Raw genomic sequence first — 14,268 nt, forward strand, 5'->3', positions numbered from 1 at the left:
TTACACACAGGAAGGAACATAAAAAGGTATGATAAAAAAGGTGGTTTTGTAGTGAAGAATATCTTGCAAAACAATCTTTCTTCCACTGATGTGTGAAAAAAGGATGAAAGCAAGGGCTTATACAGCTTTACCTTAACATTAATTAAAGAACGCATGGGTTGTAAAATGTTACTTTTTTGTTTTCAGAGTAATAACAAGGGGCAGTGTTGTTGCTTCTTACCAATGGAATGATTACACAACTATTTGTTTGCCAAAAGCAAACAAGCATAAGACTAAGTGGATTAATATTTAAGTTATGAGTCGTCTTGTGTGCTTATCACCAGATGTTCTTTTCCCAGGCCTATTACAGTCATTGGTGTGTGTGTGTGTGTGTGTGTGTGTGTGTGTGTGTGTGTGTGTGTGTGTGTGTGTGTGTGTGTGTTTGTGGGGGGGGGGGGGGGGGCTGGGGTCAAGTGTGCGTGAGAAACATATAAAAACCAATGTTCCACACAATTGACAGTCGTGAATCACGATCGAGACGTGGCCATGTTCTTCCTTGTCAGTTGTTTTGCTCTTGTGGTCTCTGCACTGGGTGAGTGACTGGCAGTTTACCAACAGATGCATAATCTGAAGAGCATTTCAATTATATTGTAAAAGAAACAATGCACAGTATTCCTGGTATATATGCCCTGTTGTGGGACAAGCAGATACATTTTCAATTGTGTGATTTGGCCTCAGGGTGTGGAGTACCTACTATCAGGCCCCAAGTGGGTGGATACAACAAGATTGTAAATGGGCAGAATGCGGTGTCTGGGTCCTGGCCTTGGCAGGTTTCTCTTCAGGTAACCTAAGTTATGGACCTTCCAATCGCTACAATCTCAACCCCTTGTATAATTCAGAAAATCTCATAAAGAATATGCATGTTGTCACTTCTAGGATGGTAGTGGATTCCACTTCTGTGGAGGATCCCTGATCAACCAGTACTGGGTTGTCACTGCCGCTCACTGCCGTGTCTCGTAAGTAATGTTGAGTTGTCCCACATCCACATGAGCAAAAGCCCAACATTGCCATCTCTGGGATCTCTCCTCTGTCTGTTTTTGTTCCCACCAGTTCTAGAAGCCACCGTGTTATCCTGGGAGAACATGATCGTCAGAGCAATAGTGAGCAAATTCAGGTCAAGTCAATTTCCAGGGTAAGCAACGCCATAACACATACAAGCTTTCTTTTACTTCAAAAGAATGTGATTCTTACATTGAATTAGACATTTCCTGGGTAGATTTGTCATTACAAAATGACATTATATTTGCTAATGATATATGCTCATGTCTCCATCCAGGCCATCACTCACCCGTACTACAACGCCCAGAACTTCAACAATGACATCACCCTCCTGAAGCTGTCGTCCCCAGTGCAGATGTCATCCCGTGTGTCTCCTGTGTGCCTGGCCTCCTCCAGCAACAACATCCCCTATGGAACCACATGTGTCACCACTGGGTGGGGCAGGACCGGCCAAACCTGTGAGTGAGCGATTACTTTATAAGTCTTACACACAGGGTAAATACACAAACAGATGTTCCATTTCCACAAAGGAAAACTATAAAGGCACTGCTGAATATCCACCGTACTTCCCTACAATGTAGAATATTTATTTATGCAGCTATAGCCTCACTTCCATTTCTTCTCCGTTCTCAGCAAGCCCCCGCTACCTCCAGCAGACTGCCCTGCCTCTGCTCACCCCTGATCAGTGCAAGCAGTACTGGGGTTACAACAGAATCAGTGATGCCATGATCTGTGCTGGTGCTTCTGGAGTGTCTTCCTGTCAGGTAACAACCATTTCAACGCCTGAAATGCAGTTTGTTTTTTTATTCTTCAAAACAACAATTGAACAACAAATCAAGTTGGTTATAAACCAATTATTCATTATGAATTAATGATGACATTTTATACATTTGTAAATGACAAATTATTTGCTGATGTATCACAAATGTAAGTCATCCTTAGGGATTAGTAGTTAATGATTAACAAATGATAAAGGATAAAGAAGGTCGTCCTTTAACCACAAGGTTGGTGGTTAAAGGTGGTTAAAGGTGGTCATGCAGACAGGCTCATCCTGTCTGCATGTCTCAAGTGTCCTTGAGCTCGATATTTAACCCAAAGTTGCTCCCCAGGCGCTTTACAGCCCCTGCTGTACTGCTCCTAATGCTTAGCATGGGTTAAATGCAGAGGTACAATTTCATGTATGGACTTGTAAATCTGACCATTGAATTTCAAGTTAGTGTTACTAAAAAGTGTTTTATCTTCTCACTCAACAATGTTCTTGCTGCATGTCTGTTTCCTGTTTTTGTGTTGATTTTAGAGTAACGCAACGCCAGCCCACAACCTGTATAAAGCTGTACAGAACCTAATCTCAATGCATTAATATCAAGCAATGTCAATTCTATCATATTAGAGTACCCCATGCATGCTCTTAAAAGCCATTTAGATACACATTTGTCTCTTTTCAGGGGGACTCTGGTGGCCCTCTGGTCTGTGAGAACAGTGGAGCGTGGTCCCTTGTGGGTATCGTGTCCTGGGGTACCTCAAACTGCAACGTGCGCACCCCTGCAGTGTATGCTCGTGTGTCCTACCTACGAAGCTGGATCGACCAGACTGTTGCTTCCAACTAACATGCATACAAAGAAAATCGTCAATGCAGATGTGCATCATCCTGCTAATCACAGAGATCAATGAGTGATTCTACACAGCATCAATATAAGCTGTCACAAGGGTCCTACTATTTCTATTGGCTTTGAATGGCAGCAACCATGTACTGCTTTGTTTGGTGTATGTGTGAGAAATGATCCATAAAATATATAACTTTTAATAACACCAGTGTTGGTTTTCATGTTTTACATTCATGTCAGCCTGATAAGATGGCGTGTTGCACATTCTGTGTGTAGTGTGTGTGTGTGTGTGTGTGTGTGTGTGTGTGTGTGTGTGTGTGTGTGTGTGTGTGTGTGTGTGTGTGTGTGTGTAGGACAAGTGTATGTGTGATTGGGGGGAAAGGTGAAAAGCAGGACTGTGCAGCATACAACAAAGATGCTACAAAAAACAAATTAAAAGCAGTTTAAGAGGTTTTGAGTTAGATAGCCACCGGGGGTTTGAAAAAAAAAACTTTTCGTTTAAGAAATATAAAACATATGAGTCTTGCAATAAATAATACCCTTGTAAAGCTGACTTCAACTTCTATTGAGAATGAATGATGCTCATTCAGCTCACGTAATTTTCAGATCATATAGTCCTGTTGGATTGCATTACATTCTATGGTGTTCTTGTTATTTTGTCCACTCCCTGTCCTTGGCTTGATGCCTTTTTGCAAGATCATGACAACAGAAGAAGTTTTGTTTCATTGGCTGCTGCTTGAACTGAGAAGGAGGAATAATCAAAGACAGATTGAGTAAAGTCAGAACCAGATAGATCAATTTAGAATAAAGACAGACTCTCGCTGCACCAGAAAAATGCTGACTGGTAAGATACTTTCATATAATTCTAGCATTCTAACACAAAATAGTAAAAACTACCAACCAGCATACAGTCAATAAAGACAGATCATTTACGCTTTCTAGTTATAAAAGTAATTAAATGATCTGTTTCTCACTGCATATTGTAGATTGTGTTGAAGATACTAATGTCTGTATTTTCACATTTATTTTTTTGTTCAATAGATAACATTATAGAAAGTTATTCATGCTTTTATCACCTCCAGACTGGACTACTGTAATTATTTGTATGCTGGAACCGGCAAAACATTTCTATCACGCCTTCAGTTGGTGCAGAACTCTGCAGCGAGACTTTTAACTGGTACTCGCAGACGTGAACACATTTCACCGATCTTAAAATCCCTTCATTGGCTACCAGTAGAGTACAGAATTAATTTTAAAATGTTATTTGTGTTTAAGTGTTTAAATGGCGCCGCCCCAGTCTATCTGTCTGACCTGCTGCAGGCATATACACCACCTCGCTCACTAAGATCTCTCGGCCAACAGCTTTTAGTTGTTCCGAAAACAAAAATGACAACCGGTCCATCTCTGTTGCTGCCCCTAAGCTCTGGAACAACCTTCCCCTTCATATTATTAGGTTGTCATCCACCTTACCAATGTTTAAAAGCCTTTTAAAAACCTATTTATTTTCCCTGGCCTTAACATGTCACTTTTGTGTGATTTGTGTCAGTTTGTCTTGATTTTAATGTCACTTACTGTTATTAATCCAGTCTTTGATTATATGACTGCTTATCTACTGTATGTGCAGCACTTTGGGCAACCTTTGTTGTATTTTAAAATGTGCTATACAAATACATTTTGATTGATTGATTTTCTTTTTTTGTAACCTCATTTTTTTTGTTTTTGCTGGCGGAAATGGGCTTTCATGAATGTCTGTATTTTCACAAATTTCTTTTTTTTCAATAGATAACATCACCACTGTGCCTGCGCCTGCGCATCAACCAGATGGATTAGATGGGGTTAAAAAAACTGTGCAAATGGTGGTCCTGGTCCTCTACTGCGTGATATTTATGGCTGGGACTCTGGGCAACGGTGTGGTCATCTATGTGACAGGCTGCAGGATGAAGAGAACAGTCCACTCAGTTTGGTTTCTCAACTTGGCTCTGGCTGACTTCCTCTTTACAGCCTTCCTGATTTTCAAGATCATTTCTATCTCTCAGGAGCACCAATGGCAATTTGGACAATTCATGTGCAAGCTCTTCTACTTTGTGAGTTTAGTCAACATGTTTGCAAGTGTCTTTCTTCTGACAGCCATAAGTCTGGACCGTTGCCTGTCGATCTGGGTGGTGGTGTGGGCACACAGCAAGCGCACCGTTCGCAAAGCCCAGGTCATATGCGCTGTCATCTGGATGACTGCTGCGGTCTGCAGCACCCCTGATGTCACATTTCGGCAGCTTGTGTTCAAAGAGGAGAAGTTTTACTGTTCTTATTTTGAACATACACCACCATTGTGGAGTATTTACATGTTTCGCTTTGTCATGGGCTTCCTCATCCCTTTCCTGGTAATATTGGTCTCTTATGTGGCCATAGGTGTTCGTACAGGGCGCATGCAGACGACCAGGAAACAGAGATCTCGCCGAATCATTGTCGCTATCATTGTGGCATTCTTCATCTGCTGGTTGCCATTACACATTATTTATATAATAGAATTAAATGCCCAGGCTAACCCAGATCTCAGGAAGATTGCTCAAATTGGGGGTCCTCTGGTTCATAGCCTCGCTTTTTTGAACAGCTGCCTGAACCCCATTCTCTATGTTTTCATGTGTGATGAATTCCAGAAGAAGCTCAAGCAGTCCATATGCTTTGTCCTAGAGAGTGCCCTGGCAGAGGACCACTTGTCACTCATGTCTTCTCGCAGCTTGTCGCCACACTTTTCTCGGGTAACCCGGATGTCTGACTCTACTGCACCCTTGGAGAGGCAAGGCACATCCACTTCTTTGAACTCAGAAGAAAGCAAAGTGGCCATCACTGTGGAGAGAGAGAGAGAGACGGGGAGCACTGATTAGGACTGCCATCACAGGACGTGTAAATCGAATGTGTCCACATCAAACTTAGGGAGAAAAGAAGAGCACAAACATGTTTGTTACAAATGACATGTTGAATTGATTCGGTCAGTACATCTGTGAATTGAAAAAAAAAATGTTTAAATATTTGCTATGTGTGATTTCAGTGGGTTTATTTTGGATTACAGCGACTAATACTCGCAATCAGGTGTTTTCAATTATGGTTGATAAAACATCCTCATTGACTCCCTTGTTACTTATGTTGCACCTGTTACAACTTTCACCTTTTTATTACTAGTACATGCAGTTTGATGACATCACACAGCTCCCAATATCTCAGGTCTAATCAGCCAGAATAATTGAAAACACCTGTGTGGGTGTTAATTGTCCATGAGACTGTCACACAAGACTGAGCTTTAATGATTGAGCTATACGCATTTCAATACAGTGAATAAAAACTTAATTTTGATGAGATGTTCTCTTCCTTCTACATGACATACACTAATGCACACTGCTCACCAGACAGTGTTTTATCTTACAGGATACCTATCTGACAGGAACGTACTTTGTAAATCAGACCACTCTCAGATTACTTGAAAACACACCGTAAATCAAAAGTATTAGTTCACAACAAGGAAATTAAGAAGAAAATACCACCATCGGGAACCATGATTGTTTGACACACTTATTCATAGTATATTGTTTCTTATCTCATTACAAAACTATTTTTGTTGTATACTGTCTCACAGCAAATGAACTGGGATGGTTCCTAGTCATTAACTATCTTGTGCACATAAGGGCACTTTGTATGCGTTCCTCAATTTGAAACATAAAAGCTTCTGATATCACAACAGCACTGACTCCTCTATGATGCATTCTTGACAAAAATTTGAATTAACCACAAGATTGGTGGTTCGATCTCGGGCTCATCCTGTCTGCATGTCTCAAGTGTCCTTGAGCTCGATATTGAACCCAAAGTTGCTCCCCAGGCGCTTTACAGCCCCTGCTGTACTGCTCCTAATGCTTAGCATGGGTTAAATGCAGAGATTTGATGTATGGACTTGTAAATCAGACCATTGAATTTAAAGTTAGTGTCACTAAATAGTGTTTTATCTTCTCACTCAACAATGTTCTTGCTGCATATCTGTTTCCTGTTTTTGTGTTGATTTTACAGTAACGCAACGCCAGCCCACATCCTGTATAAAGCTGTACAGAACCTAATCTCAATGCATTAATATCAAGCAATGTCAATTATATTGTATTCTATTAGATTACCCATGCATGCTCTTAAAAGCCATTTAGATACACATTTGTCTCATTTCAGGGGGACTCTGGTGGCCCTCTGGTCTGTGAGACCAGTGGGCCAGTGTATGCTCGTGTGTCCTACGAAGCTGGATCGACCAGACTGTTGCACATCTGGTGCAACATCCTGGCCACTAATCACAGTGATCGTATAACTTTTAATAACACCAGTGTTGGTTTTCATGGCGTGTTGCACAGTCTTTGTGTAGTGTGTGTGTGTGTGTGTGTGTGTGTGTAGGACAAGTGTATGTGTAATTGGGGGGGAAAGGTGAAAAGCAGGACTGTGCAGCATACAACAAAGATGCTACAAAAAACTAATGAAAAGCAGTTTAAGAGGTTTTGAGTTAGATAGCCACCGGGGGTTTGAAAAAAAAAACTTTTAATTTAAGAAATATAAAACATAAGAGTCTTGCAATAAATAATACCCTTGTAAAGCTGACTTCAACTTCTATTGAGACTGAATGATGCTTATTCAGCTCACGTAATTTTCAGATCATAGATAGATATATACTTGATTCATTCCGCAAGGGGAAATGTGTTCGCTACAGCAGCAAAAACTATACTAAGAGTCATCAGAGAACTTCTGCAGATGGCATGACCCTGAGTTGTACTGGAAGTCAGTGGTGTACAAGGTGAATAGGAAGGTAGACAGAACAGTTCCCTGTGGGGCTCCAGTATCACTGACCACCGTATCAGACAGCACACTGCCCAGTCGGACAAACTGTGGTCTGCCTGTGAGGTAGTCAGTGATCCAGGAGACGCGTTAACCCCCCCACCCCCACCCACAGCTTCTCACTCAGCAGCAGTGGTTGGATGGTGTTGAATGCACTGGAGAAGTGTTTGCAGAGGTGTTTGTGAGGTGAGGGGTGTGGAGGAGACAGATGAGGGCTGTGAACTAATATTGAAGAAACAGTTTAGCTTGTTTGCCCCCTGGTTGTCTTCCTCCAATCTTGAAGCCAGTTATCTGCTTCATCCCGGTCCACACCTCCCTCACGTTGTTCTGCTGGCCTCCAGCTTCCTCCTGTAAGAGTCCTTGCACTCCCTGAGCTTCACCTTCAGGTCGCGCTGAACTCTCCTGAGCTCGTCCCTGTCCCCAGACCTGAAAGCTGCTTTCTTCTTATTAAGAAAAGCTTTAAGGTCACTGGTGATCCATGGCTTGTTGTTAGGGAAGCAGCGTACAGTCCGGGATGGAATGGTGGTTTGTTCACAGAATTGAATGTATTCTGTGATGCAGTCCATCATGCATGTCCTCCCCATGTGGTCCACACAGCACATCCCAATCCGTTGACTCAAAGCAGTCCTGCAGTCCTGCATACGGTCCTGTTGGATTGCATTACATTCTATGGTGTTCTTGTTATTTTGTCCACTCCCTGTCCTTGGCCTTAATGCCTTTTTGCAAGATCATGACAACATTATAAGTACTGTTTCATTGGCTGCTGCTTGAACTGAGGAGGAGGAGTATTCAAAGAGAAATTGAATAAAAGCAGAACCAGATAGAGATCAATGTAGAATACAGACAGACTCTCGCTGCACCAGGACAATGCTGACTGGTAAGATACTTTTCATATAAGTGCATTGCTTTTAGATTGCATTAACAGAAAAGGTGGTATATCTTTTCTTACCAAACGGATCTGAAATAAGGATGCATAAACCATATTATTTAGTTAATAGGTAATATTTTCTGGGCACAACAACAATTGAGTGCAATGGGTTAAAGGTTAACTTGCAATATGACTACTTTATCCAACTTAATACTAAAGTGGGAGTTACTATAGAATATGTACCAGGACGGAAGCATTCTAACACAAAATAATAAAAACTACCAACTAGCATACAGTCAATAAAGACAGATCATTTATGCTTTCTGGTTATAAAAGTAATTAAATGATCTGTTTCTCACTGCATATTGTAGATTGTGTTGAAGATACTATGGAAGCCCATTTCCGCTAGCAAAAAAAAAAGTCAAAGTTAAAGTTGTTTTTTTTGTTGGCGGAAAAAAGTACAAAAAATAAAAAATAAAAAAATGCACCAACACTTTTGCTGCATCCATGTAACCATGACACTGACCAAATGTTTCCTGTTGCTGTTCAATGAAGGTTGCCACATCGGTTTTATTCTTTCTACTCCAGAGCTGCTTCTTGCTTAAAATCCTTTCAAGGGTGCGTTTGCTGAGTACAATCCCACGTGAAGTATTTGATGTGTTGTAAAGCCACGTTTAAAGTAGTCTTCAATGTACTCACAATCCATTTCTATGTCAAATGTAGGGTAACCTGCCAAAGAGCTGCTTCTATGACTGTTGTGTTAAAGTATCTCATAATTTCGACTTTCTATCTCATAATTTCGTCCGAAGAATTCATAATTCATAATTCAAAGTTATTTTTGGTCAAAGCCTTTCTATCCTCAAAATACCTGGAGAAAGTTATTCATGCTTTTATCACCTCCAGACTGGACTACTGTAATTATTTGTATGCTGGAACCGGCAAAACATTTCTATCACGCCTTCAGTTGGTGCAGAACTCTGCAGCGAGACTTTTAACTGGTACTCGCAGACGTGAACACATTTCACCGATCTTAAAATCCCTTCATTGGCTACCAGTAGAGTACAGAATTAATTTTAAAATGTTATTTGTTTTTAAGTGTTTAAGTGTTTAAATGGCGCCGCCCCAGTCTATCTGTCTGACCTGCTGCAGGCATATACACCACCTCGCTCACTAAGATCTCTCGGCCAACAGCTTTTAGTTGTTCCGAAAACAAAAATGACAACCGGTCCATCTCTGTTGCTGCCCCTAAGCTCTGGAACAACCTTCCCCTTCATATTATTAGGTTGTCATCCACCTTACCAATGTTTAAAAGCCTTTTAAAAACCTATTTATTTTCCCTGGCCTTAACATGTCACTTTTGTGTGATTTGTGTCAGTTTGTCTTGATTTTAATGTCACTTAATGTTATTAATCCAGTCTTTGATTGTATGACTGCTTATCTACTGTATGTGCAGCACTTTGGGCAACCTTTGTTGTATTTTAAAATGTGCTATACAAATACATTTTGATTGATTGATTTTCTTTTTTTGTAACCTCATTTTTTTTGTTTTTGCTGGCGGAAATGGGCTTTCATGAATGTCTGTATTTTCACAAATTTCTTTTTTTTCAATAGATAACATCACCACTGTGCCTGCGCCTGCGCATCAACCAGATGGATTAGATGGGGTTAAAAAAACTGTGCAAATGGTGGTCCTGGTCCTCTACTGCGTGATATTTATGGCTGGGACTCTGGGCAACGGTGTGGTCATCTATGTGACAGGCTGCAGGATGAAGAGAACAGTCAACTCAGTTTGGTTTCTCAACTTGGCTCTGGCTGACTTCCTCTTTACAGCCTTCCTGATTTTCAAGATCATTTCTATCTCTCAGGAGCACCAATGGCAATTTGGACAATTCATGTGCAACCTCTTCCACTTTGTGAGTTTAGTCAACATGTTTGCAAGTGTCTTTCTTCTGGCAGCCATAAGTCTGGACCGTTGCCTGTCGATCTGGGTGGTGGTGTGGGCACACAACAAGCGCACCGTTCGCAAAGCCCAGGTCATATGCGCTGTCATCTGGATGACTGCTGCGGTCTGCAGCACCCCTGATGTCACATTTCGGCAGCTTGTGTTCATAGAGGAGAAGTTTTACTGTTCTTATTTTGTAACCACACCATTTTGGAGTCTCTACATGTTTCGCTTTGTCATGGGCTTCCTCATCCCTTTCCTGGTAATATTGGTCTCTTATGTGGCCATAGGTGTTCGTACAGGGCGCATGCAGACGACCAGGAAACAGAGATCTCGCCGAATCACTTTCGCTATCATTGTGGCATTCTTCATCTGCTGGTTGCCATTACACATTCATTATATAATAGAATTAAATGCCCAGGCTAACCCAGATCTCAGGAAGATTGCTCAAATTGGGGGTCCTCTGGTTCATAGCCTCGCTTTTATGAACAGCTGCCTGAACCCCATTCTCTATGTTTTCATGTGTGATGAATTCCAGAGGAAGCTCAAGCAGTCCATATGCTTTGTCCTAGAGAGTGCGCTGGCAGAGGACCACTTGTCATTCATGTCTTCTCGCAGCTTGTCGTCACAGTTTTCTCGGGTAACCCGGAAGTCTGACTCTACTGCACCCGTGGAGAGGCAAGGCACATCCACTTCTTTGAACTCAGAAGAAAGCAAAGTGGTCATCACTGTGGAGAGAGAGAGAGAGACGGGGAGCACTGATTAGGACTGCCATCACAGGACGTGTAAATCTAATGTGTCCATATCAAACTTAGGGAGAAAAGAAGAGCACAAACATGTTTGTTACAAATGACATGTTGAATTGATTCGGTCAGTACATCTGTGAATAGAAAATAAATTGTTAAAATATTTGCTATGTGTGATTTCAGTGGGTTTATTTTGGATTACAGTGACTAATAATCGCAATCAGGTGTTTTCAATTATGGTTGATAAAACATCCTCATTGACTCCCTTGTTACTTATGTTGCACCTGTTACAACTTTCACCTTTTTATTACTAGTACATGCAGTTTGATGACATCACACAGCTCCCAATATCTCAGGTCTAATCAGCCAGAATAATTGAAAACACCTGTGTGGGTGTGCTGTGGCTTTAAGATGGAAATATCAAGTTCTTTTTTTTTGTAACAATGATTTATATTGTACCATGAAACTGTAACCTTCAATATACCAGATATGGAAATGCCTATGATCAACATGATGAAGAGATCAGTTGTATGTTTATTTTTGTATGCTTTTGATGCTCCAGCTTATTTACCCATAGTTATTCAAGGGCTAATTGTCCATGAGACTGTCACACAAGACTGAGCTTTAATGATTGAGCTATACGCATTTCAATACAGTGAATAAAAACTTAATTTTGATGAGATGTTCTCTTCCTTCTACATGACATACACTAATGCACACTGCTCACCAGACAGTGTTTTATCTTACAGGATACCTATCTGACAGGAACGTACTTTGTAAATCAGACCACTCTCAGATTACTTGAAAACACACCGTAAATCAAAAGTATTAGTTCACAACAAGGAAATGAAGAAGAAAATACCACCATGAACCATGATTGTTTAACGCACTTATTCATAGTATATTGTTTCTTATCTCATTACAAAACTATTTTTGTTGTATCCTGTCTCACAGCAAATGAACTGGGATGGTTCCTAGTCATTAACTATCTTGTGCACATAAGGGCACTTTGTATGCGTTCCTCAATTTGAAACATAAAAGCTTCTGATATCACAACAGCACTGACTCCTCTATGATGCATTCTTGACAAAAATTTGAATTAACCACAAGGTTGGTGGTTCGATCTTGGGCTCATCCTGTCTGCATGTCTCAAGTGTCCTTGAGCTCGATATTGAACCCAAAGTTGCTCCCCAGGCGCTTTACAGCCCCTGCTGTACTGCTCCTAATGCTTAGCATGGGTTAAATGCAGAGATTTCATGTATGGACTTGTAAATCAGACCATTGAATTTAAAGTTAGTGTCACTAAATAGTGTTTTATCTTCTCACTCAACAATGTTCTTGCTGCATATCTGTTTCCTGTTTTTGTGTTGATTTTACAGTAACGCAACGCCAGCCCACATCCTGTATAAAGCTGTACAGAACCTAATCTCAATGCATTAATATCAAGCAATGTCAATTATATTGTATTCTATTAGATTACCCATGCATGCTCTTAAAAGCCATTTTGATACACATTTGTCTCATTTCAGGGTGACTCTGGTGGCCCTCTGGTCTGTGAGACCAGTGGAGCGTGGTCCCTTATAGGTATCGTGTCCTGGGGTACCTCGAACTGCAACGTGCGCACCCCTGCAGTGTATGCTCGTGTGTCCTGCGAAGCTGGATCGACCAGACTGTTGCACATCTGGTGCAACATCCTGGCCACTAATCACAGTGATCGTATAACTTTTAATAACACCAGTGTTGGTTTTCATGGCGTGTTGCACAGTCTTTGTGTAGTGTGTGTGTGTGTGTGTGTGTGTGTGTGTGTGTGTGTGTAGGACAAGTGTATGTGTAATTGGGGGGGAAAGGTGAAAAGCAGGACTGTGCAGCATACAACAAAGATGCTACAAAAAACTAATGAAAAGCAGTTTAAGAGGTTTTGAGTTAGATAGCCACCGGGGGTTTGAAAACAAAAACTTTTAATTTAAGAAATATAAAACATAAGAGTCTTGCAATAAATAATACCCTTGTAAAGCTGACTTCAACTTCTATTGAGACTGAATGATGCTCATTCAGCTCACGTAATTTTCAGATCATAGATAGATATATACTTGATTCATCCCGCAAGGGGAAATGTGTTCGCTACAGCAGCAAAAACTATACTAAGCCATCAAAGTGACAGAGTAAAAAAAAAAGTTAAAATATTAAGTATAAAAAATGCACAATATATACAATAAAATAACAAAGTAGAACATATTAAGTAAAATAAAAAATGCACAATATATACAGTACAATGAGATAGAATGGTATTAATTTAACTAACTAGATAAACTAAACAGTAGTGCAAAGACAGTGTAGCGATGTTGTTGTCAAGTGAATGATGATTTGGCCAGAGGTGATTGTTGTAAAGTCTTATAGCAGTGGGCAGGAATGTTCTCCTGTATCGGTCCTTGTGACAGCGGAGCTGGATGAGTCTGTTGGAGAAAGTGCTCCGCTGTCCCTGCAGGAGGTGGTGGAGAGGGTGGTCCGGGTTATTCATTATGGATAATAGTTTATTCAGAGTCCTCCTCTCCACCACCTTTTCCAGAATGTGTTGTTTGCAGCCAATGATGGAGCCGGCCTTTTTAACCAGTTTATTGAGTCTGTTGGTGTCTCTGGCTCCAATGCTGCTCCCCCAGCAGACTACGGAGAAGTACAGTGCACTGGCCACAACAGACTGGTAGAACATCTCCAGCATCTTGCTGCACACGTTGAAGGATCGGAGTTTCCTCAAGAAAAAGAGTTGACTCATCCCCTGCTTGTACACAGCGTTGATGTTGGTCTTCCAGTTCAGTTTGTTGTCGATGGAGAAACCCAGGAACTTGTACTCCTCCATCATGTCCACATCCTCTCCCAGAACTCTCAGCGGTTGTGGAGCCGTCGTCTTCCTCCTGAAGTCGACCACCATCTCAATGGTCTTGGCCACGTTCAGAAGCAGGTGATTTCTACCGGTCCACTCCACCAAGTCATCCACTACTGCCCTGTACTCCTCCTCCCATCCGTCCCTTATACACCCGACCACTGCAGAGTCATCAGAGAACTTCTGCAGATGGCATGACCCTGAGTTGTACTGGAAGTCAGTGGTGTACAAGGTGAACAGGAAGGTAGACAGAACAGTTCCCTGTGGGGCTCCAGTATCACTGACCACCGTATCAGACAGCACACTGCCCAGTCGGACAAACTGTGGTCTGCCTGTGA

The 14,268-nt window shown here is 41.4% G+C and overlaps 3 protein-coding genes across 3 annotated transcripts; all 3 read left to right on the plus strand.

Annotated features, from left to right (window-relative positions):
- Positions 1–525: 525 nt before the first annotated feature.
- Positions 526–2,645, plus strand: LOC142969609 (chymotrypsin-like protease CTRL-1). Its single transcript, XM_076109594.1, has 7 exons — positions 526–571; positions 718–821; positions 916–995; positions 1,090–1,171; positions 1,316–1,496; positions 1,672–1,802; positions 2,484–2,645. Exons 1-7 carry the CDS (start codon positions 526–528, stop codon positions 2,643–2,645), a joined length of 786 nt encoding a protein of 261 aa, XP_075965709.1.
- A 1,554-nt stretch (positions 2,646–4,199) lies between these two features.
- Positions 4,200–5,983, plus strand: LOC142969595 (chemerin-like receptor 1). Its single transcript, XM_076109575.1, has one exon. The coding sequence runs from the start codon at positions 4,388–4,390 to the stop codon at positions 5,522–5,524; it is 1,137 nt and encodes a 378-aa protein (XP_075965690.1). The 5' UTR covers positions 4,200–4,387; the 3' UTR covers positions 5,525–5,983.
- Positions 5,984–8,344: 2,361 nt separating this feature from the next.
- On the plus strand, positions 8,345–11,729 carry LOC142969597 (chemerin-like receptor 1). The gene is made up of 2 exons (XM_076109577.1): positions 8,345–8,373; positions 9,976–11,729. Exons 1-2 carry the CDS (start codon positions 8,364–8,366, stop codon positions 11,070–11,072), a joined length of 1,107 nt encoding a protein of 368 aa, XP_075965692.1. The 5' UTR covers positions 8,345–8,363; the 3' UTR covers positions 11,073–11,729.
- Positions 11,730–14,268: the final 2,539 nt, after the last annotated feature.

This window comes from Anarhichas minor, unplaced genomic scaffold (assembly GCF_050575085.1).
Source record: "Anarhichas minor isolate MPS153535 unplaced genomic scaffold, ASM5057508v1 ptg000041l, whole genome shotgun sequence".
NCBI lineage: Eukaryota > Metazoa > Chordata > Actinopteri > Perciformes > Anarhichadidae > Anarhichas > Anarhichas minor.

Bases quoted from the DNA above. Each gene is read 5' to 3' on its own strand.
- LOC142969595 (XM_076109575.1), top strand. From the start codon at position 4,388: ATGTCTGTATTTTCACAAATTTCTTTTTTTTCAATAGATAACATCACC.
- LOC142969609 (XM_076109594.1), top strand. From the start codon at position 526: ATGTTCTTCCTTGTCAGTTGTTTTGCTCTTGTGGTCTCTGCACTGG. The intron at 822-915 runs GTAACCTAAGTT...TGTCACTTCTAG, and splicing joins CTTGGCAGGTTTCTCTTCAG to GATGGTAGTGGATTCCACTT. The intron at 1,803-2,483 runs GTAACAACCATT...GTCTCTTTTCAG, and splicing joins CTGGAGTGTCTTCCTGTCAG to GGGGACTCTGGTGGCCCTCT.